This window comes from Necator americanus, chromosome IV, assembly GCF_031761385.1.
Source record: "Necator americanus strain Aroian chromosome IV, whole genome shotgun sequence".
Lineage (NCBI taxonomy): Eukaryota > Metazoa > Nematoda > Chromadorea > Rhabditida > Ancylostomatidae > Necator > Necator americanus.
In genome coordinates this window covers 22066101-22089261 of record NC_087374.1, presented here as the reverse complement: position 1 = coordinate 22089261, position 23161 = coordinate 22066101, and the positions used below count along the sequence as shown (strand labels likewise).

Sequence of the window (23161 nt, the reverse complement as noted above, 5' to 3'; positions counted from 1 at the left end):
TTTGTGCCAAACACAAATTTTTCCGTTTGCATGTCAATGTTGAGACATTCTTTTCGGATGAGACTAACTGTAAACAGTACTTTTTTAAGTTTTAATTATAAACAGTCAGATTCTTAATAAAATTTGGAGTTATGTGGTTGGGATAAATCTTGTGAGGAACTGTTGTTCATTCTGTTTTTAGATCCATCTTCTCTTCAATGGCACATGTTTTCGTTGCTCATAAAATGGACTTTGAAGACTACTCTGATGTTATCTTAATTGAAAGATTTAAGTGACAGCAGTGAATCATTAATCCTTTCCAATCGTCTACGGCTATCATAGCCAGTTGACTATCATCGTTCGTGTTTTCGTGGAATATCTCAGTAGTTGCGTGAAAAGTAAGCAGTTAAGTGAGGATAACTCACTGCGTGAAGCGCTGTATGTAGCGTTGAAAATTTCACTCGGAATGGGAAGCGGCTAATCAGCGATGGTTCCCAGAAAGATCAATTGGTAATTCTTTAAACGCAGCAGCAAAAAAAATCACATTCATTTTTGTCAAAACGTATATTATGAAGTGTTATCAGAAAGAAAAAAGCGGAATTGAACACTACTTTTCTTTTGTAGGACGCATTGCACTCACAATCTCTTGTCCGCTCGCTGGTATTTGCTTTCCTGCCATCGAACCAACCAAGGATGTCTCGCTTCTCCCGCTAAATGACTCTTTCTGGCCCATAGCTGAGATTTTGGGAATAGAAGTGCTACCTTAGTAGCGCACTTGCTACTGTATGTGGTAGCGTTCGATGCACGTGTGTTTGAACAGGTGGAGTTTTTTCTGGTCGTGTTAAAATTGCTGCTAGATTTCGTTGATACATATCGACTAGCGAGTTGGCCTAAACTACAAAATTAGAGGTGGGCTACTAATTTTTCTCATGAGCTCCTGCCAAATTGGTTTTATTGCTATATTTCATGGTTGCTACTATTAGCACTTTTATTAATAGCAGCTGCTACCAACCTAATTTAGTTATCCTTTGATAAGTCTAATTTATATTTGGTATCCATTTAAAGGGAGCGTGTCACGATTTGGGGTGGTGTGGAACTACAGCGAAGCCATGGAGTTTGGACGGCAGATTTCGGAACTCTGCGTGGTTCCACTTATCTTCCCCTAATCGTTGTAAAAAAATGGAGTGGGAATCGCTTTACTTCTTACGGGCTTTGTCAGAATGCGTCTCTATGTACACGTTCCGGCCCCTTCGGCAGGTCTATCCATTGGTTTTACTGGAATAGGCTGGCGAGGAGACCTCATTAATCCTTGACCGCTCGCTTGTGGACGCGGCGCGTGCACAAGGCCGGAGCGTTGCAAGTGAAATCGTCATGAAAATCTTCCACAGCGTGAAATAAGGAAAGATAAGTGGAGCCACGCTGATTCCGCAATCTACTACACGAACTCTACGCTTCCACTGTGGGTTCCGCACCACGTCAAAATCGTGATATTCTGATTTAAGGGCTCACCTCATAGTCGTCGTCATCCAGTCCAAAAGGATTCAGTATTACTTGACTACATTTTAGCCAACCCAAATAAAATGTGTTCAACAAGAGACTGAATGCAAACCGACTTGCTAGTGCAACTATATTTAACTCTTCATATCTAAATCCGTTTAGTTTAACGAATCCCTGTAGAAATCATGGTTGCTAAACAACAAGGTAACTGACTTGCAAAGGGGGTAGTGCTGGAGTATACCATCTACAATAAGGTAGGAATACACAGCAAAAGTGATGGTCTAGAAAGAAATGATGGAAAGCAGAGAATGGAACGAAGAGAACAACTTAAGAACATAAATCTACAAAAAAAAAAGAAAATCTAAGCAGCTCAGTCAAGGAATTGGAAGCAGCTATCAGCAGTGTTTTTATTAGAGCTCATTAATAGACAGCCACATGTTCCCTTTTCCCTCTAACTGAGACAATAAGGGCAGCGTATCACGAAATTGACTATGCCAAGATCTGTCCACGTATGGAGGTATAGTTCACAAATATGGGTGTAATTACGCTCAATTTCTCCATAGCAATCTAGAAAAGAAAATCTAAAATCTAGAAAAGGGGGCGGGTGTGGCGCAGTCGGATAGAGGTCCGTTGTAGCCACACGGTCGAGGGTTCGAAACCGCCCTAGTGCAAACCAAGCCTTTCATCCCTTCGGGGTCGATAAAGTGGTACCAGACTTGTCTGGGAGGACAAAAACACTGACTTGATCATCGGCTGGCCCCCGCAAGTCATTGAATAGGCCGACACACCTATACAATATACATCGATTACGAATTCCAGTAAAACGCGTTGGAATCCCGAATGGATTGATACGCCAGTGACTTTATCCTTTATCCTTTTTAATCTAGAAAAAACGGCCGACTGATTTTGCCTTCCCCACGACACAAATTGTTAAATGAATGAATGAATGAAAGCGAGCGATCCCGTTCTAACGTATGGAACCAAAGGCAGGAGAAAGAAGGCTGTTTCACACACCTTTTTCTGGATTGTTATTAGGAATTGAGGGTGATAATGCTCATATTCTGTGACCAACTAATCCCTTCCCATTCGTGAAAAGTTCCCAAGATCGTCAAATTCGTAGTATGCTGAAGGGAGTGGAAATGAAACAAAAGGCAGTGTAACCGCATAACATTGTAAATTAGGACAGTAAGATTATTAAGTGCTGATTCTGAAATGACTGAAATGCGCTTCGCATCAAAACTTCATTATTGTAATACAGGTAGAGCTCTTCTTCTATGGGAATTCTATCAGTACCCCTTCAAACAATAGGAAAAGATAGTAGCATTTTCTTGCCTGTGTGTTTGCCAAAGGAATTGGGATCCAGTCATAGCAGAGAATGTCACCAAGGGTCGCACGAAGACGAGCCATCTAAACATCACCTGCATTTCTTTATATATTCAGAATCCGGTGGTGAAAGTAGAAAGCAACCATTGCACCAGGTTTTCTCCTGAATGTTGCTGCATGTGCACCGAATTACGATGCGAGAGTGGTTGCATACAGAGCCGGCTCGGAACAAGCTCAAGCCTGGTACGATTGTGCGGTGCGACTGCGAAGCGGCTGCACTCGGACTGCAGAGATGAAACGCACCTTGTTATCTTGTGGGACCTTGTTATCCAGCCCTGTAGTTCGACGGCTAGCCAGGGCTTATGTCGAATGCAACCGCTTACGCATTTGCATTAACCCTTCGGTTGTTTTGACCCGACTACACATGTGACTCCTCTCACATGTTGCCTAACGAGTTGTACCAAGTTGTGTCTGTGGCACATAGTTGCATCGTGATGGCGCGGGAACCACAAGAAGGTTGGGAAAACAAGACTATAGTCGGGTCAAAACGACATGAATTAAGAGTGTGGTTGCGGTGCATTTGCGTACGCGCTCGAAATGGTGTGGTGGAGCCAGGAGTTGGAACCAGGGTGGGACCTTCGCAAACTGCAGCGGTGCCAGCAAGGGTTTCACCACACTCCCAGCCGCTACGCTCCACCGAAGCGTCACGAAAGAACCCCCGTACGCAATTGCGTACGTGTTTCATGTCGTTTTGACCCTACTGTACAATTCGAAAACAAACAATATGTGGTCTGCAATTATACGAAAGAAAAAAATTTTGAACAGACCTCAGCCATGAATGTACCGTAGTGTGCATGCTTCATCACGCTTCTTTGCCCTGCACTCCTTTCATGTCTGCCAAAGAAACATAGTCACATTCAAGGAAGTCCCGTTCTATCACATTTAACTTCAATTTTGACTTCAAGATGGTCTTTCAGTTGACGGAAAATATGATGTTCTCAAAAATGCAGCAGATTTTAATTTTTCAAAAGAAATCTCCACAACCGGGTGTTAACGACGGATTCTCCCGTGTGGTGCGATTGCTTCTTTAAATATGATTATTGTAATTGTTTGGGTTTTTAAACTTTTCTGGTGATCTGTGATCACCCGGCAAACATTAGTGCCGTTGACTTTAGTTGCTATACTAACACTTGTGTGAATGCTGGATTGAAAACCTACTGCGGAACATAATACTTCTTGATAGTTTGAGCAATCCACAGCACTGGAATCCAGTAACGACAGTAGTCAGGTTCAATATTTGCCGAGTCGAAGAGCTTCAATTCCTCACTGGAATTTTCTAGATGCACTCAAATAAGCAATCCACTGTTTATTTGAAAATCCACATCCCCCGTGCTGCGTCTTGAGGCTCGCGCTTAGAGGCAACATATCATGAAATTTACGATGTGATTTATGTGGGACAAAATAGAGAGGGGTACGCTCAAGTTCCCCTAACCGTCCTGAAGAAACAAGCGTAAGAATCTGCTTAGTTCCTACGAGCTGTAGTGAAACGCACCACCCTTGTACACGTTCCGATTTCCTGAGCAGTGTACTCATTGGATTTACTTCAATAGGCTGCGGAGGAAACCGCTTTTCGACTTTTCGCTCATGGACGCGGTGCGTTCCTAGGTACTTCATAGTACTAAGGCCGTTTTTCAGGACGAATAGAAGAAATTGACCGTAGCCATTATCAAACCGGTAAGCTACATTCCGAATTGCATACCGACTCACGGAAAACCCGTCGCCAACATCGTTTCGTTATATACTGTATTGTTTGACTTCAGTAAATGCATCGTAGTGGCCTGCCTAACGGGACCCTCGTTGAACTCTAATCCATGTTCGAAATCAGTCATTTAACCCTCACAATGATACGCAAAAACCTTTTTTACTCGTAGTTTTAATTGATTTCCTTGAGCTGTAGCCAAGATTGGTATTGATCGTCTTTATTAAACAACGGCTAACGTTTCGGCGTTATCGCCTTCGTCAGAGCCTGGAAAACTCAAAGCCATTAGTGATTTATCCCCTCAAGCGCGCCTCATCACCCTACAGAAAGCACCCAAACGGTAAGCAAACTCAAACAGCAACACATTAGCTAGTACTTACCTCATGCTGTTTGAGTTTGCTTACCGTTTGGGTGCTTTCTGTAGGGTGATGAGGCGCGCTTGAGGGGATAAATCACTAATGGCTTTGAGTTTTCCAGGCTCTGACGAAGGCGATAACGCCGAAACGTTAGCCGTTGTTTAATAAAGACGATCAATACCATTCTTGGCTACAGCTCAAGGAAATCAATTAAAACTACGTTTCAACATGCCGAGATTCAAAGACAGTCGAACATGGGCAATACTTTTTTACTCGACTATACAGCAGTAAAAGGTGTCGCAAAAGATAAAAAGTGGTATGATGCTGTGCAGAGTGCCAAAGAATTTGTGATCTAAACCTTGAAAACGGGGTAAAATTTTAAAGATGAGATAAATGTTACAAATTGTAGTAGACAATATGTTTCCACAAAAGTACTCGACTTTTTCCAGTTATGAGTTCGTGGCCTGATGAAATGGTGCACATCTGGTATTCCCCATTCCCCTTCGATGGTATTTGGAGGAGGCGACCCTGCCGACCTCGCTATTGGCAGATGTCACGCAGGGTCCGCCCACCACCGTTCTAACCGTTGTTGGCCCGGCACTTCACTGCTTGTCAACTTCAAACGTGTAGTGCGGACGCGTTGCACGCTTCACTTTTTCCTGCACAAATCTTCAGGAAGAGGTTGCGGGCGTAGTACGCACGCAGAGTGACCCTAACAAAGACAACCAGAGAACAATGACTTACTTAGTCAACAGTTTCGCTTTAATTAAATGTTTATAGGTCGGGAACTGCTTTTTCACTGATATCGATATATCTCGAAGTATTAGGATGTAGCAGAGCAAGAGATAACGGTAGACAGAGTGGCGGACGGCTCTCGATGTCGCGGGTGGTAGCTGAGCGTTACATACAGAAAAAAAGTTGTAGTAAACAGTAAACAAAAAACAGCTGTAGTACTGATAACAAATTTCCTGATATCTATACGTTTGGGGAAACTTACTGCGTCATCATCGAAAAACGAATTGAACATCAACGCAAGACCCTCCGGCCACATTAGTGACTTGTACACTTCCATCCATCTGTTCATGCATGTCCGAGCCGTGAAGCCGAGCAGTACAGATAACGAAGCCTGCGAAACTCTTGTCGCATCAGTTATTGCAGTTTTGGACATCGTTAACAGCACAGTATACTAGAGTAATTGTTGAGTAGCTCACCTTTACTGGTAGCGAATCCAATTGGACAAGAACGCTACAGTACGCCTCGTCATTCGCACCATCCTGTGACAGGATTTGGTAAAGTTATTTGAAGAGGCGAAAAAATATTCATATTCTGATGATGGTTTTGGAAGGAAAATGATCGGGAAAAATCATAAGAATGTAGACTTTCATGGCATGAACTCGAATACTGTTCCCAATACACTCGTACGTCCTAAAGACAGTCCCAAACATTGGCAATGACTCTTGAATTCTAATATCAGTATGGACTTCCCTATATAACAGCTAGACAATCGTTGTCAATGCCGCATCCCAATGGTTATGAATTTTGTGAAATTCTGCGGAAATTCCCATACCTGAAGGACCGGTCAGGATGTGCTTAGTTAAAGTAGCGGAACTTATGAGAACACTCTAGTCGGGTCAAAACGCACATTCAGTGCTGTTGCGTAAGCTGCTGCGCTGGAAACGGCGCGGTGCAGCTGGCCGTTTCGATCAAGGTAGAACCATCGCGGATTGCAGCGATGAGTGGTGTTAACTAGGGTCCTCTCTACCTTAACCGCTCAGCTCCTTGGCTGCGTTCAAAGCGGTGCACCCATCTCGATCTTGCTGCACCGTCTGCTTCGAGCACAGCCGCTTACGCAACTGTACCGAGATTAATGTTGTTTTGATCTGACTATACCTGCGCTTAAAGTGAACTGCCTCACCTTCACGAGAAAAAAGTAACTTATTGCCAAAGCTACACAACACACAGCCCATACGATAAGTTCTACCACCACAAGCTTCCATACTGAACCACGCCACAGTCTCAAAAGACGCCAGAAGGTGAGCCCTGTATTTTAAATGTTTATGAATAGCGGATGGGAGCGAAGGAGAGCTTTTATGAGTTTAACTCAATATTTCAATCACTTCAGATACTACAAGTACCCTAGATTTATTCGCATCCAACTGCAACTGCATCACTTGCGATGTGATGTAGATACGCTTCGGATTTTTAAACTCTGAATAGTAGGTGATTGTGTAGATACAATAGCAGAATCTGCAGTAGCGGACAATCCGATCCAAGGAATAAAAAACATGCATCCGACAAGCCGTAACAGGTCACTTACAGCTTGCCGAACTGAATCTCTTTTTAGTAGTAGTTTTCAGCGTAGCAGTAGGTTTATGTACTTTACCACAAAATCACGAAGACAGTGACATTCACCAGTTGCTGTCGCTGCAGCTAAGGAGTACTGAACCGTCATAACCAGCCAGTCAATGCGAGCAACATGAGATGAATGAGACGGAAAGAGAAGGAAATAACAGCTTATCCTCCAATTCAGCATTTGCCGACGGTGGATTTTGGGTAGCCAGCACGTTTTGCGATCTGCACATCCAGTATACCCGATTCTGAATAATAAGCTGGGAAAAAGTTGAGGTTTGAATTAAGGAGATCCTTTTTCACATACTCCATATTTATTTCACATTGCTTCATTGTAGAATTTGTTAATGATTTAGCCTGTGCTTATCCTTACTCAGGGGACCGTGATTGTTTGGGGTAAAGTCCAGAAATATCATTACTTCCGAAAACCACCGTTCTTGTTTAGTTCAGCTGAAGAGCTCTTAGTATAGTATATAGAAAAATGAGAAGTTAATCTCTACATTTTCACCTTCTCATAGATGAAAACAGATTTTGAAGAAGCATTTTTTAGATAAAATTCTAAATAACAGATGGAACCTTTATTTGCCTGACGTTTCGGCTTTTTCGCCGTCTTCAGAGGCCTAAATAGAGGATGACTGGAACAATGCTACGTTTATCCCGTCAAGTGCCACACCACCCTGAGTCAGTGTTTCGATAATCGTTCAGGGTAGTGAAAACAGAAACCTATCTACATTGAAAATGGTCTTACGTTTTGCTCCACCGGATGTGGCGCGGCTGGTTGCACGCACTTGTCACTCAGTGTACCAGCGAATGAGTATTACTGCGTGTAGATCACCAGCGACGACATAGATTATTTGATCTACACACAGAATATCAGGCGGTTATAGGTCACAGAGCGGTACAAGTGGCAAGAACTCATTCGTTATGGACAAGCATTCATTCCTATTATTCATTGAAGGGTTTCTTTTAAGAATAAAAAACGCCTCCAACGTCTTCCTTGCCGATATTTCTGTTTCGTGAGCCAGTATAACGCATTTCACATCGTAATCGTTCCCGTTGTGGGCGTCATGTCTGTGCCTTCCTAGTGGTGTTATCAAACTTTTTCGTCGTTTTCCGGCCATGTGTTCATTAATCCTCACTCCAAGATTCCTACCGGTCTCCCCAACGTAAGTTGCATTGCATATCAAGCACTCAATCTCATATATTACCCCCATTTTTGCGCAGTCGCCTGTTTTTCCGTAAGGACAAATGACACATCTTTCACAGATGCAGTATCTATCATATAGTCTGTTTCTAACAAGCTGGCTTTTGATGTTTGCATTTGGGATATTTACCAAGATCACGTCATTTTGTAATTGTGCTTGGATAATGCTGCGCTGAACAGTGGCACTGACACTGTCAGAGATAAAAGGAAGACAAAGAGAAATTTTGTTTTCGCGCGGAACATTGCTATTTACAGTGCGGGTTCTTCGGTAATGCGGACGTACTGTATGACCATTGGCACATGCGATTTTCAAAGCTAGTCTTCGTGATTCGTGTCGTTCTTGGTTGCCAGTGCATACTTCACTAGCGGTTTTGAACATATTACGAATCACTGCGCCTCTTACTGCAGTCGCATGTGCAGATTTGGCGTGCAATATGATGTTCTTGCAACTTTCTTTGCGATACCACTTTACTCTAATAATGTCGTTTGAAGTACTTATTTGTGTGTTGAGGTACGGAAGCCATCCTTTTTTTGGGGTTTCTCGTGTGAGTCTTATATATTGCGATTGTTGGTTGAGTATTCGGAAACACTCGTCCATTTCGGACTGTGTTGATGTTATGATGCAACAGTCGTCAATATATCTGCAATACATTATTGGTCTACGCGAAAGCACTGGTTCTTCGATTCTGCTCATGAAACAGATCGCCAGTACTGGTGCTAATCGTTGACCCATTGCTAGCCCTCTCAGTTGCGCGAAATAATTTCCTGACCGCCTGAAGATATTACAATTCAGGCATTCCTTGATAAGCGTTATTATGCGAGATTTACTTAGTCCATATGTTTCCAAGTTGTTACCATATAAATCTATCATCTCAGAGAGAGCTTGCAGCGCCTCACTGTTTTTTACATTCGTGTAGAGTGAGGTTACATCAAAGGACTCTATTACGCAGTTGCCCTCAACTCTCGCATTGCGTAATCGCTCAAGGAAATGGTGCGTGTTCGACAAATGAGATGGTATTTTAGGCAAAATTTGACTCACGATTTTATTAAGGAACCACGAAATGCGATCCGTTGGTCCTCCCACACAACTTATTATTGGTCGGATTTTGAATGTGGCCGCTGATGTTGAGTTGACCTCATCGGGTTTCAGCTTATGCGTTTTGATGAGGCTGTAGAACACATGGCAGGTCGGTTTGTCAAGCTTTAGGCGGCTAACAAATCGTTCGTCAAGGCCAGCAGATTTTCCCATAGTCATCCATACATGATTCAAGCGTTTGCACTGCTCAAGGAATTCTTTCTCTGTTACGCGGCGATAGATCGTTTCATCTTGCAAGTGAAGATTTGTTATTTCCCGATCAAGAGCCTGTGGCATGACTACGAATTCCCCACCCTTATCGCTTACTGAAAGGCGTATGTCCCCTCTTGTAGTCATTTCGCGGATTTCCTTCAAACCCTGCCATTGCTCGCGCGTGAGATTGTTAAGGGTGAGTCGTCTATGATGGTTATAAGCGGACAACACCCCAGATAATAGAATTCTAAATTTTGTGTCTGTTTCGCGAGCTGGTTCGGGTTCTTTATAAAAGTTGCGCGGAAATGGTGTTGGGGGTAACGCTCTTCTGCTTATAGGTGCAGCGTGCTGATGGTTACTTTCATTCCTAGCTCTGATTCGAAGCTGGTCCCGAAGCTTGTAGAGGCCTACTGTGACTTTACGGAATGTTGACCCATCGATTCGATGTGAAATTGAAAATGATGGTCCAAGGCTCAGAAAGTCAACAGCATTATCGGACAAATGAATGTTGTCGAGTACCATTACTCTTGCCCCTTGATTATTAACAGCATTTGGAGCTGTTGTGTCAATTGCTCGGTGAAGTCTACGTGGACTACTTCCATTGTTGGGATGGTTTCCACTCTCCATACCCAAAAGTCTATCGTACTTTACGCGCAGGGTCGAGCTGACGCTAGACCGAATAGAATCGCAGATCGCTCTAGATCCACTTTCAATCCTCCTCCATATTTGTTCAGGTAGAAGACGACGACAGGCCTGTTCTTTCGAAATACATTTCAACAATGACGAAACAAAAGCATACGAACTATAGCAAAACACAGACAGAATATGCCGAGGTTTCAAGACAAAAGAACATTCGAACTTCTAAATAACAATTGACTAAAAGCAGTGCACGTCTTTCCCCAGTTCCTTTGTTCGAAGCTGCTACCATAGTCGGGTTATGAGCGACCTGAAGCGGGATGCAGTTGCAGACGCACTTTTTACTGTCATGTTCTCTTCGAATGAAACTTGAACCGTTCACAACAGACTTTACAAAACCTTCACCTCAATTCGTGGACAACAACACAGCAAACTGGTGTGTACTTAGGCGCGTGAAACAACAATCACCTATTCATGTTCAATTATATGAAAAAAGAAAGAAAAACCTCCGAAAACATGAAAAAAGTCAGTATAAAAATTCTGCCGTCGTGGTCAACCCGTCTTATATATGTATATTATACATGAAGAGAAATAAAAAAGCTCTGGTTCTACTACGTACGACTGTTAAGAAATGCACGATCACCACCGCGTTAAATAAGTTTTAAGCGTAGGTTAGTATTTTCGGGTGTTAGATAATAAGCGGGTGTGGTGTAGCGGTTAGAGGTTTCGCTGCCTGCACGATCGATCGGAGGTTCGAATCCGCCCTAGTGCTCACCAAACCTTTCATCCCTCCGGGGTTGATGAATTGGTACCAAAATCGTCTGGGAGTATAAAAACACCGACTCGACACCTCGGATAGCCACCGTAAGTCATTGCATGAGCCAGTTACACGTTCGTAAACCTCAAACGATTCTGAATTGAAGTGAACGTGGGGGCGCATCCCAAGCGGATTGATTAACGCTACAAACTTTATCCTTTATCCTTTTAGATAGTAAGCACTTTCTGGATGACTTATACATAACTTTTTATTGAGTGAGTGCTTTTAATTTGAGCGATAATTGACAGATTTCCGCCTCGTCACGTGTTTTCTCCATTACACGGGGATTATGCTGAAACCTTGCCAAGGGTAAGACGTGAACTATGGTCACAGTGGACTGTGACGTACAGGTGCATCGAATGGGAACATTTCTGGACATTTTGTCTTTAGATTAGATTTAGATTGCAGTTTACTCTAAGAAAACATCAAATTCTTCCTAGACGCCTTCTTTTGAAACTTGAAGTGAATACATCAGCAGGTGTGTGTGTGTGTGTGTGAATTATTCTAAGCAAGCAGGTAATTTCCAGCTGTAATTTTTGTTACCGCGCAATTTCTCTGTTTACTAGAAGGTACACACTCGCAGTTAAGATTCAAGCCGACTTAAGAGTTTTGTTGACGAATTGGTTGTTTTTTTCTGGGTCTCTTGTGGTGTGTTGGTGTCTAACACACTTTGTTGTTCCGCAGTGTTCATTGCCTATGAATAAATTGAAAAACAAATGAGTATTCCAGAACTTTGATAACATAATCGCAGGTAGAGGAAGAGAAATTCCAAAAATCAGAAAAGTTGAAAAATTAGTTATTCAAATCAGAGGTAGAAATTGACCAGTGGGTAAGAACGACGAACCACATTTGACGTCCAGTAAGCAACGGTTCAAAAGACCTCAGCTCGAGTATTTCGCGCTCGATTTCCTCCAGTTCTTTCAATAATCTTTGAGTTCTTGACCGCTATCAGCCAAATTTTCCCAGCGTTCCCAATGGTTGGGTTGAGGAAAGATAGTGCAAGGAGGAGGAGCAGAATCCTTTCCCAGCAAGTGAATTTTGCATGAAAATAAGACAATGATTCCTCCCTTTCTTCATTTTTAAACAACAAACATCTCACAAAAGTGGTGTAAGTGGGTCAAACACTGCTCTCCACACATTTTGTTAACTTTTCACCTCGCTGATCGCTTCCAGCTTCGTCATTCGCATACGATTTCTGAGCTTTAGATGGTTAGTATCTCAAAAACAGCTTCGATATAAGGAATTTCCTGTCATTCGTTTTACTTCTTCTAGTTTTTCAACAATCTCATTACAATTTTAATTCCTGCAGCCGAGGTTGCTGATTTAATTGCTTGCCCGACTCTTTGAAGTTTCATTTCCACGCCTTCTACGGGTACCTCCGAGATTTGCTTTGAGTTTAGTATTTCTGAAACTCGGTTTTGATATTTAAACAGCAGATCCTCAACTGCCAACACCTACGCATCATTACTGCTGAAGTGTTTTAGCTGTTCTCTTGTAACTTTTCCAGATGAATTAAGCCTCAGCTCCTATTTCGCGTACTTTCGTTGTACTGTGATCAATTAGACCGTTTGCTCTCATCTGCAACGGAGGTCGACGAAATTGCCCTAATCGTTCTTCACGGAGAGCAAGCGAGAGAGGCGCGCAGATTTAGCACATTTCCGCGAACAATTAGTGTCCTTCGTTTATTCAGAAGAGCTGGACGATTTGAAAGGTGTGCTCTGAAGTGTTGCTCTTCTGGAAGAAAATTAATATGAGACTCGTTGGAAATAATAGAAAAATTCAGAACTACGAACATCTCCAAACTGTCTTGACGTTCGCGAAATCTCTATCTTGTACACTGCAGTCGATGTCCACACGTTTTCCTTCGAATTTGCGTGACACCTGGCCGGTGGGCGGAGCTTCGTGTTTTGTCGGCGATTGTGGGCGTGGCCACAGGCTCAGCAGTATCGACTTGTTGTACTCTGGTGAGGAGCTTTTTCCCAACGACGATGTAATATGATTAGCCACTATGTTCGAACTTTGATTGGTGGCCTGTTGGTGAACATCTCGTCCACGCTAATCTGTTACGACTCGTCCGCAGCGCGTCCATCGGAGACTGCAGAATGCGGCAAAGACATGGTGAGTTCTTCTACACTGATTTTTCCCCGGGAAGTACTTAATCTCTTCGACATTTAGAATGGGACTTGGGAGTGATTTTACGTATCTGTCTACATTTATTTTATCTGCAGCATATCCTAACACCTCTATCTCTAGGGGTGTTAATACGGATCATCAACTATTAACTTTTCCTTAGGTGGATATAGTAGAAACATGGATTTGCTTAGAATTTCTAATGTTTGTTTCTGACACAACAAGTCCATTCAAGTACATAATCAAGAATTCAAAGCCTTTGTAGGTAACCTTGCAAGCGAAAACGTCTCCAGGACACGAAAAACATATCCAAGTTAGAATTTCAGAGGTTGTCCAGCCACTGAGGACGAACATCCACTTTTTTCCAAATGGAGTTTTTATTCGCCCCGTTATATGAGTAGACTTCTCACATGACTGAATGTAATCTCAATTTACGTCGACATTAATGTAACTGTAGCCAATCACTCGCCACTATTCGTTATTTATTCAGTCAAGGCAACGGGAAGTTCTCAAAAAATCCAAACTCAATCGAGAGAACCTTGCTGCTGCTAGTCGCTAGTCTAGGAAACGAACTCTTTTCATTGTGAAAAAAATGATCGAAACGAATGCTCGGGAAAATGAACCTATTTGCCAAAGTAATTTCTATACTGATTTTATTGAACAGAAAATGTTATTAAACAAATTTACACTTCTGCGGATGTTGTTTACTGGGGTGTACCATTCTCCTTTGCTAATATTTTTGCTTTATTAATTATTGAATATTGGAGTGCTTATTTGCACTTCTCGATAATTTCGGAGAAATAAAAATTCGCTGCATACACTCATTTAATCCATAGCTCAATAAATCCATTAAAAACAAAAATTGAAAGTAAGAACAAGTTTTTCAAATGACCAACTCAAATAAGGGATCTGTTTGCTTAAGCTAACATGTATGCACTCTGAAGTCGGAAGAGTGAGAAGAGAAAACTGAAAAAATGAAGCTCAAGGACGAAAATAGAAAGTACATATGGTCTTTAAAGTAGCGAACAGAACTGTCATTATTGCAGTGATTCCTAAAGAAATCATGGAATTTTTAGTTTCATGTACCATTTATGAAACCCAAAGCGAGGTAAAACAAAAGAAAAAGATCTTGATTCACTTCAAAAAATCCCAGAAATAAGTTCCAAAAATCTGGAAGCAATTTCGCTGGTTATCACTTTCCCGTAAAAATTAATGTTTAAGTTTGAATTTAATCTTAATTTAATTTTAAAAATTGTTTTCTGATCTTAGTACCTATGCTAGATATCTTCCACGAGTTAACTCGAATATTTGGAAATTGGATATTCGAGATTGTTGAAATTGTTCGAATAAACGAATAGTCAACCACCAAACAGTTACCAGTAACTGTTCTTATTGGAATCACTAAAATTTGAACCAATAATCAAAGGCTCCAACTTTTGGTATTCGAATAGTCGAATCTGCAGCGAGAAATCCCGAGTATCTTTTCGGGTAAATACTAACAGTGGTGACTTGAGGCGAAACGACCCACCCTTTCATTTTAGCCTCTGTCTTTTTTTATTTTCTGACCTTTTTTAACCGTAGGTCTGCAAATGTTGACGAGCCTCTTATGGATGCTGTCGTGCTCGATCCAGATGCAGTCCTAATATCACCTCTACAGTGGTATTTATGTGCATATAATCATGGGGTTTTGCTTACGTGCGGTGATAATTAGGTGAATGGCGAAGTTATTCGCGTCGTGGTCTGCAACAATCCACCTAGAGACTGTTTTGAACGTTGCCTTCGAAATACCTAATCTCAGCAGATTGTTGTTTTGCCGGAGGATTCCTCGGATTTCGCGGATCTTCACCTCGTAGTCGCTGCGTTTACTAGCCATTACCAGATTAATTTATGGAGCAACAACTTTGAATGGATCATATTTCTAGCAGTACGGGTCGAATAGCATCAAATAAATGTTTCAGTCTACCTACCGCCCGGTGAGGGCACGGAAACTGCTACTACTGCCGCTAGCAAATAATAATAGGACTGGTAGTAGTAGTAGACTAACGAATACAGTTAATTAAGGAATATATATATATATAATATATAAGAGAATTGTAGAAGTGTAGTCTACAACCTTTCTGCATGTTTAATTGCTGGAGGATGTACGTATGTAATATCTACTTAGTTCTGGAGTCCCTGATTGGGGTCCCACAAGGAAGATAATTCTATGTACAACATGATGGACACGTACGTGGCGATTAACTGTTGGCAGGGCTTAGTGCTACCCTTATAGTTCACATTACCGCCACAGCCTGCGGAAATACATCACATGTGGACGCATCATGACGCTCTTCTAGCAGACCAAATCTCAGACGACGTCGAGGTAAAGGACGAAGTGTCTGGGGTAATCAGACCGCCAGGGATGCGTCAATGCGATCAGCATCAATTCAGAGGTTGAGGTTTGCGTACGCATGTACGTTCTATGTAATGACTTGAGGGGCTGGCCGATGTAGCGAATCTATGTTTTTATTCTCACAGACAAGTCTAGTACCATTTTATCGACCTGAGAGGATGAAAGGGCCGGTCGGCCTGCAGCGGCTTCGAACCGTCGACCGTGCAATCGCAACCGGGCCCGACTATCAACTGCGCTACACGAGCCTTACACCAGTCAAGATAGCCTTACAAAATTTTCAATTATTTTTTTCTAAAGCAAAATCACTAGTTATTTTTCATTCTTTATCATTGTTTACCTTAGGGGCATTTGCGCGGGGCTAAGCTCTAAAAAGCAAATATAAAGGAAAGCGCACAGCCAACACCCTGATAACACTGGTGCGTGACCCATCGATGATCACGGATTCTTGCTGCACTACCAGGGAGCGACAGCTACTGGGGAGAAACTGGGCAGAAACTGGGCACAAATTTTGAAATTTGATAGTCCTTTCTTTTTTTGCAGATATACACCGTGCGATTTTTCTCCTAAAGTACCTCCATCATATGGCAGCATTCGCGGACAGGAAGGAATACATCTGCTAATCTTAATGACTTTCTAGCATTTCAGTAATACGGTTGTTATTCTCAATTGAATCGAATACGGCGAGCATGCAATTTTTTCATAACTTGAAAAACATAATGTGCTCGTTATATGTATGATGGGCACATCACTGATTGCTGAAACGATGTTACTCTTTCATTTTTCCTTTCAGAAAAGAGCATCGTTGCTAAAAGTGGGGTTTTGGTTTTGTTGTTAGATTTATTCTATAAAGAATGTTTTCAAATCTCTGAAACATTTGTTCACTTTCAGTGCATATCTACATACTCGTGCGCTCTCTCACTAATTCAGCAACTTTAGATGTGCTACAGTGAATATTATGCGGTGAACCGTAGCAGTACCGTACGCCAGTATTTTGATCGATTCTGTGTACATCAGAAGCACTGTGCAGATCGTGGAATCGATCAGATATGTCAAACTTTGGAACAACTGGACAAGGGGATTCAGGTGCTTCATCGTTCAAATTAATTTCATAAAACAGAAAAACAACTTTGCATGTATACGCGTTTCTTTCAAGAAAACGTTCTTCAAATATCATCATGCAAAACCGTCAAAGAAAACGTTAATACAAAGTCGGTTTTGCTGCTGTGAAACGGATCGTTGCAATAATTTTGACAGCCAGATGGCTTTCGAGATGTTCGGCATCACTTCCACTTCTCAACGACTGCCTTTACTTTTAAACATTGTGATTTATCTCTACTTTGTGTATTGTTGTGAATGTTGATCTTCAAATAAATTATTGAACCAATAAATGTATATTTTAAGTGTTCAAGTAACTTAGAATGCAATTGCATAGTTTTTCAATATGTGAGGCTGCTTATGAGAACATATCATGATATCGATTGGAAGCGGCCGCACCTAAAACAGTCTTGAATTCAACACCTCCCTAGCAAAGATCAAGTCGTTTTGACTTAATAGCTAACTAGAAATATGATTAATTCTGACGGTATTGTTGTCCGCAATTATAGCACTTGAAAGGTGTTATTAAGAGAAATTCAGAAAAGAAAAACATATTTGAGCCCACGCTAAAACATGTGCGATGACCGTCTCTTGTTTCGTGATTACGGTGATGGGTCACACATCATACGTCTGCGCAAGAAATTTCCTTTGCTTGCGTGGATTTCGTCAAGACGTCCTCGCGAATTTCTTACAAACGCGTTGTGCGCTGCAGCACGAAAGGTCATTCCGAATGAGTCGATCCGACGTGTTCAGTTGAACGTGCTTAGGGACCGTTGTAGTTATGCCGTGAGTGGAACGGTCGAGCCGGAGAGACCGTAAGCTTCTCCGCTGTTACTGACCAAAAAGGGAAGATCGTAAACATAGAGTGCTTGCATAGTTATCGTTAGAGAGTAGGAATCACACCGGGTAAGACTCATTTCCCTCATTCGCTCGGCCTCGGCCTGTTCATTGTTCATGACTACACTTTGACTGTAGGTCCACCGTACAAAGAAGGGGATCACAGTAGTTCTGACTTCTGACACAAATCTAGAACCAACTCTCTTAAAATGGATCAAGAAGGAAATCAAAATAAGCGACTTCGTGAAATGTTTCGGCTTTTTCAACGAGCAAAGAAACAGAAGGAAAAGGTGGTGAGTGCGTTCAGTAGAGATTGCAACAAGACGAGACGAGATGAGTTCAGCACGAACGTGGAAGTGAAGAAGAACAGAAGTCAGCACAAATCCGGCAACCTCCGTCACCAAGCAAGCAAGCGCAGCCGTCAGTGCGATCACCTATGAGAGCTCACCGTACGGGGAAGATAAGAAGAAAAAACCCTTATATGTTGAAGAAATTAGGTGAGGGAAGATAGCGATACCATATTTAGATAGTGATTTCATCTACAACAGAAGTTGATTGTGAGCGGGGTGATCGTAGCGATCGCCATCATCGCTCACCCAGTCGCAACCAATACCTTCCACAAGCATGGTCACCGTTGCCAACGACGGGGCTTGTGGTTGTGAAGGAATTTTTGCGGAATAACGCATAAAACGGGGTGCACAACAGTGCAAATCATTCAATTTTCAGGAAATGCTGATGAGGCGATTGTAAGTGCTGAGAGATTCTTGTACCTTTAGTTAGTCCAAATTCGTTACTTAAATGTGAGATTGCAGTGAATTAGAACGTTCCAGTGAGCCGTTGTAATGAAAACTGGATTTCAGTCAGTGGACGAAGAGGATAATGTAGATGGCGGATCAGCTTCAGAAAGAAAACGCAAGCTTTTACGAAAGAAATATGGTTTGTTTTATGAGCTACGTCAAAATTAGCCAAGGTAAAGATGAGAGAACAATGTTCGCAATCTCGTGCTTCAGGTATACAGACGAAGGACGAAGAAGTAGGTTCCAGTTCTTTCTATTCCCAAATTAGGGAAAATGGTTATGTTGCGAAGCGTTACGATCGCAATGAACAGTTTTTTGTGATTTCGTTTCGAAAATACACTGTTCCTCCCATGTTAAGGTGAAGTGTACACGAGTCGATGACTCATTGCGTGTTCATTTTCAGTTCTTTCAACGAGCTAGTAGGGATGACATAGAAGAATTTGAAAATGTAGCCGTTGCCCTGAGGCCTGCACACACGAAAATGAGGAAGGCAAAACTAAGGTATCCAGCTTCACACTTATTCAGGGATTTGGTTCTAAACTTCAATATTCCACAGATGGAAAACTGCAGAATCCCCGACATCGTTGGAAAAAACACAAAAGGACATGTTGCTGTCCGAGTGCGTGACGTAATTTGAATGAACAGCAAGATTTTCCATTATTACTGATCTAAGCAGTCGTACTGTAGGCGTGCACCTGAGTCAGCTGTTGGAACAAGTTGGGATGAGCTGACCCTAGCGGAGAAGGCGGAGCTGGATCAGATAGATCCGACACAATTAAGCTTCGATGAAGACAAACCACTTAATGTTTGTCTATTTTAAAGTAGTTCAGTTTTTCCAAAAGAAAATTGGATCCATTTCAGACGAAATACGCTGAAAAGTATGCAAAGCTGAAGGAAAAACCGCAGGTGCGGTCATAAAATGTAGTAATTGTTGGAAGCCTCATGTTTGTTTCAAATGAGCGATAACTTCAGGAAAAGGTCGAGCAGCTACTAAAGGAAATATATTCGCTTCTTTTACGAATAGACGAATTGGAGCAAGCGCAGAGCAAGTACATCGCGACGATTAAAAAACTAACGAGTAGGATAGCAATGAGAGATAAGGTGCGGACTGATAGAACTACTTCTGATGCGTCAGATTCATTTGACGGGATTTTGTTATAACTGCCATGTTTCTTGCAGAAGCTGAGCGAAGAAAAGGTGGCGGCAGGATCCACTTCGCAATCGTCAGCAGAAAAGGAGAAAGTAGTATGTGATGAGGAAAAGATGGTATTATGTTAATATTACCGTGGATTATACAGCCGCCAAGAGCGTCGCTATTCCAGTCCCCCCAACTGGAGACAGTTGCCCTCCGAGGTTTGGATATCATGAAAAGAAATCAGTTACTCGAACAAACGGTTAACGAACGAGAAGCACAAGTACTCGCTAATTTCTTCGAATCAGAAGAGTCGAAACCGAACAAAATGGTGAATTTTTATCGTAACTGAAGACTTGACGGCATCTAGGCATTTCCTACATAACCCGCATAATTTAGGTTATCATGCTTATTGACAAAGCACTTACCTACGGTATCGAAGTGGTTTTGATGAGACCAGATTTGTTTGAAGATTACGTTGATAATGAGTTGCGACTATTCCTTATTGACGGTACAAAGGTAGTGTTAATTCCGGGATTTCTTAAGTTGAGCATTCTAGGCAGTTGCTTCGCTTGAAATCACAAATGCTCTCTTTTGTCTAGTGTCGTCCATCGCAGTGGTAAGAGATCGCCACTACGTCGCGCAGTCAATGGTTCGATGCTGCCTTAGGCCCACTCCAAACTAAGTCCCGGCGCCGATAACGGAGCATAAAACCTGCCTGGAAGAATAAATACACTAACTTAATAACATCGGATAACTAATAACTACATAGGTTCGGCTTAATAGCAGATATCTGTTCTTACGGCGCGATGTAAGGTGACTTTCGCCGTAAGTTGGTACATAAGCAAAGACGTCAATCAAATGTGTAAAAAACGTGTAATCGCTGACTTCTACTTATTAATATTAATTTAATAGAAGAAAAGACTAGAATTTTAATTAGAAAAGACGGCAGCGTAATTCCAGTGCACGGTATCCTGACGAACTCTTTAAAAGCAGCATACAATTAATATGCCGTGGTGAGGGAATCCGCTAGAAAAAAGCTAGAGAAAGGGATGTAAGTTGCTGGATCCGGGGTGCTTCCATCCAGCTTTCCCTAATCGTCCTAAAAAAAAAACGGCGTGAGGGCGCCTTTTTACGACGATTTTATTGCAACTCGCCGCATCCACGTGCGAGCGTCTGAGGATGAGCGATTACCTCACACCGACCTTTTCAGGTGCAACCAATGAATAGGCTGCTGGGAAGACGGGAACGAGTGCATCGAGGAGCGTTATAATGTACCTCGTAGGAGCTAAAGCGATTCCCAAGGAGTGAGGTAGAGAGAGATGACCGGAACCATGCCGGATTCCGCGATCTAAAGGTCCATTGCTAGCCTTTCCTGTGGATTCCCTCACCAGGTCAGATTTCTGGTATGCTGTAGTAGGTCCAAACGACATGAAGCACAGTGCAATTGCGTACGCGGTTTCCCTCGAGGCGCTTCGGTGGAGCGAAGCGGCTACGAGCGTGGTGAAATCCTTGCTGGCACGACCCATCGCAGCAGTCTGCGACTGTCTCACCTCGGTTCCAACTGCTGGCTCTTTAGTGCCGTTTCGAGCGTGTACGCAAATGCACCGCGTTTCATGTCGTTTTGACCTGACTGCACCTTTGACAAATACTGCCCCTGCAAGTAACTATATAGGCTACATACACGTTCATGAGCATCAAGCGATTCCGAATCGAACGCGTCAGGTCTCGAGAGGATTAGTAAGCGCCAGAATACTTTAACTTTTCCTTTTACCAGCGTCCAAAAAGACAGCAGATTTTGAGCGCGACCACGTTGACCAGATGCGAATTCATGGAACAAAGTGGCAGTACATACTGGGTTAGCTATCATATGTTTAGGCCAAACATACACTGCTCGACTGCATGCTTCTCCATCCAGAATACGTGCCAGTAACATGGGGAGGAAACGTGTTAGCAAAACGCCATCAGGAGCGCCAAAGGAAAGCTGAAACACCTAAGAAAGAGCCGGAGAAAAGCAAGGCCACTGAAGAAAATGCTGTTATTCGTACAACTAGATCGATAATTGGGTATTTGTTAGACGCAAGTAAATGTATCAAACCAACCACGGAAACGGTACAAAAGAGTATGCCTGTATCGCCAGAAAAATCTATTCGTCCTAAGGCGTCTTCATCAGAGGAGGAAAAATCGGTGTACATAATGGAGAGGAGGTTCGACGTTAAGGCTAAGACAAAACCCGAACCGGAAGCACAAAGGAAAACTGAGAAAACGGAGCCTAAGTCGTCAAAGGAGAGGTGCAAACCAAGTTCTAAATCGCCACAGGAACGTATCAAACCGGCGCCTAAAACGGAAGCGGAGAAAAGAACTGAGAAAGTGGAGCCTAAATCGGAAGCAGAAAAAAGAATTGACAAACAAGAGCTCAAATCAGAAGCTGAAAAGAGACTTGGTAAACCGGAACAGGAGAGGGGAAGTGATGAGCGAATCAAGGACAAAGAGCTGGACGAGACCAGAAGTTTCGCACAGGAACGATGGAAATATCGCAAACACGTGCAAGTAAGTGCTTCTCAATGACCACAGCCCTTCTTACGCTCAAGTCTATCAAAAGTCTATACATATACACAATTTGGGACTCTTTTATTTTAGTTCAGATTAATGTGAACATCCAAGAGAACTCTCACATTCCTCTTTCTAAGTGTTCATCTGTTCCATGTTCTTTCTTGAAGAACTGAACTTCATGACTGATAAAACGTGAGGAACATGACTGACTGAGCATCATTTCTATAATTTTCATACCAATACCGCCGATAATTCCATATTATTTTAACTTCGTATTACCATAAGTTCTATTTTGTTTTTGTTACGCTACATAGGGGGTTGTATTCAAACTATTCTCTGAATGCCTGAGCAAGACTACTTCTAAAGTGCTGAGTTCCCGTTTTTTGGAAACATGTTCAAGCGAGGATTTCCGCGGAGTGAATAGTCTTCGTTATGTTCGAGGAAAGTAAAAGGAGACCGCTTAAATTTTGCTAGTAAAACTTTACGAAAGTGCACAGTGTATGACACGAATCACATACATCCGTGAAAAAAAATTCTTCTATTAAAAAGGGGGAACAGTGCCAACCTCCCTCAATAAGGACTTATCTAGAACCTATCTCAAAACCCCAACAATCATTCAGTAGGGTGCTGTTAGCGTTGGGATACATAATCCTAGTCGATAAGCCTTGGAAAATACATCATTCTCAAGAAATGTGTTCTTTTCGTCCATTTGCTGATACCGTACTGGAGTTATCAGCGAATGCGCCAAGTAGTTTCGGACCAAATGTTCTAGGCTATCTGTTCATAACTTTTTCTTTAGAAAACACCAAAAGATACAGCATGGGTGCAAAAAAGTGGCGACCGTCGTATACGTGATCGAGCTAAAGCAAAAGTAAGGCAACGCCAAACAAAGAAGAATTGAGTGATATATTCTGTGATCAAAACTTCATTTTTACGCTGAATTTACATAGTTAACATATATGGATTTCTTTGCTGTGATGTCCTCGTGGTAGATTCATAGTACAAGCTGATGATTGG

General features: G+C 42.2%; 4 protein-coding genes across 13 annotated transcripts; 2 read left to right on the top strand and 2 right to left on the bottom strand.

Moving 5' to 3' along the window:
- Positions 1 to 194: 194 nt before the first annotated feature.
- On the bottom strand, positions 195 to 7596 carry RB195_002321 (uncharacterized protein; the record flags this gene model as incomplete). 5 transcript variants are annotated; one of them, XM_064199523.1, is made up of 14 exons in its annotated part: positions 587 to 689; positions 742 to 869; positions 1489 to 1624; positions 1690 to 1757; positions 2809 to 2883; positions 3103 to 3134; positions 3644 to 3693; positions 4018 to 4125; positions 5659 to 5807; positions 5912 to 6040; positions 6126 to 6188; positions 6830 to 6954; positions 7327 to 7511; positions 7571 to 7596. In XM_064199523.1, the coding sequence occupies 14 exons, from the start codon at positions 7594 to 7596 to the stop codon at positions 587 to 589; spliced, it is 1377 nt and encodes a 458-aa protein (XP_064055403.1). The 5 variants fall into 5 exon arrangements, with proteins under 5 accessions (XP_064055405.1, XP_064055403.1, XP_064055401.1 ...); XM_064199521.1 differs by lacking the exon at positions 3103 to 3134 and having other exon boundaries at positions 3627 to 3693; XM_064199522.1 differs by lacking the exons at positions 1489 to 1624; positions 1690 to 1757; positions 3103 to 3134 and having other exon boundaries at positions 3627 to 3693.
- A 548-nt stretch (positions 7597 to 8144) lies between these two features.
- On the bottom strand, positions 8145 to 10382 carry RB195_002320 (uncharacterized protein; the record flags this gene model as incomplete). Of its 2 annotated transcripts, XM_064199519.1 has the most annotated exons (2): positions 9127 to 9240; positions 9507 to 10382. In XM_064199519.1, the coding sequence occupies 2 exons, from the start codon at positions 10380 to 10382 to the stop codon at positions 9127 to 9129; spliced, it is 990 nt and encodes a 329-aa protein (XP_064055400.1). The 2 variants fall into 2 exon arrangements, with proteins under 2 accessions (XP_064055399.1, XP_064055400.1); XM_064199518.1 differs by having other exon boundaries at positions 8145 to 10382.
- Positions 10383 to 13203: 2821 nt separating this feature from the next.
- RB195_002319 (uncharacterized protein) lies at positions 13204 to 17870 on the top strand (the record flags this gene model as incomplete). Of its 2 annotated transcripts, XM_064199517.1 has the most annotated exons (8): positions 13204 to 13326; positions 15611 to 15721; positions 16521 to 16541; positions 16667 to 16813; positions 16884 to 16942; positions 17497 to 17611; positions 17713 to 17796; positions 17856 to 17870. In XM_064199517.1, the coding sequence occupies 8 exons, from the start codon at positions 13204 to 13206 to the stop codon at positions 17868 to 17870; spliced, it is 675 nt and encodes a 224-aa protein (XP_064055397.1). The 2 variants fall into 2 exon arrangements, with proteins under 2 accessions (XP_064055397.1, XP_064055398.1); XM_064199516.1 differs by lacking the exons at positions 13204 to 13326; positions 15611 to 15721; positions 17497 to 17611; positions 17713 to 17796; positions 17856 to 17870 and having other exon boundaries at positions 16464 to 16541; positions 16884 to 17090.
- Positions 17399 to 23045, top strand: RB195_002318 (uncharacterized protein; the record flags this gene model as incomplete). 4 transcript variants are annotated; one of them, XM_064199512.1, is made up of 16 exons in its annotated part: positions 17399 to 17640; positions 17856 to 17955; positions 18006 to 18159; positions 18389 to 18408; positions 18523 to 18598; positions 18673 to 18695; positions 18863 to 18960; positions 19016 to 19078; positions 19147 to 19264; positions 19321 to 19365; positions 19432 to 19560; positions 19639 to 19725; positions 19782 to 19922; positions 19991 to 20110; positions 21470 to 22141; positions 22944 to 23045. In XM_064199512.1, 16 exons carry the CDS (start codon positions 17399 to 17401, stop codon positions 23043 to 23045), a joined length of 2190 nt encoding a protein of 729 aa, XP_064055393.1. The 4 variants fall into 4 exon arrangements, with proteins under 4 accessions (XP_064055393.1, XP_064055394.1, XP_064055395.1 ...); XM_064199515.1 differs by lacking the exon at positions 17399 to 17640 and having other exon boundaries at positions 17911 to 17952; XM_064199514.1 differs by lacking the exon at positions 17399 to 17640 and having other exon boundaries at positions 17911 to 17955.
- Between the last annotated feature and the right edge of the window lie 116 nt (positions 23046 to 23161).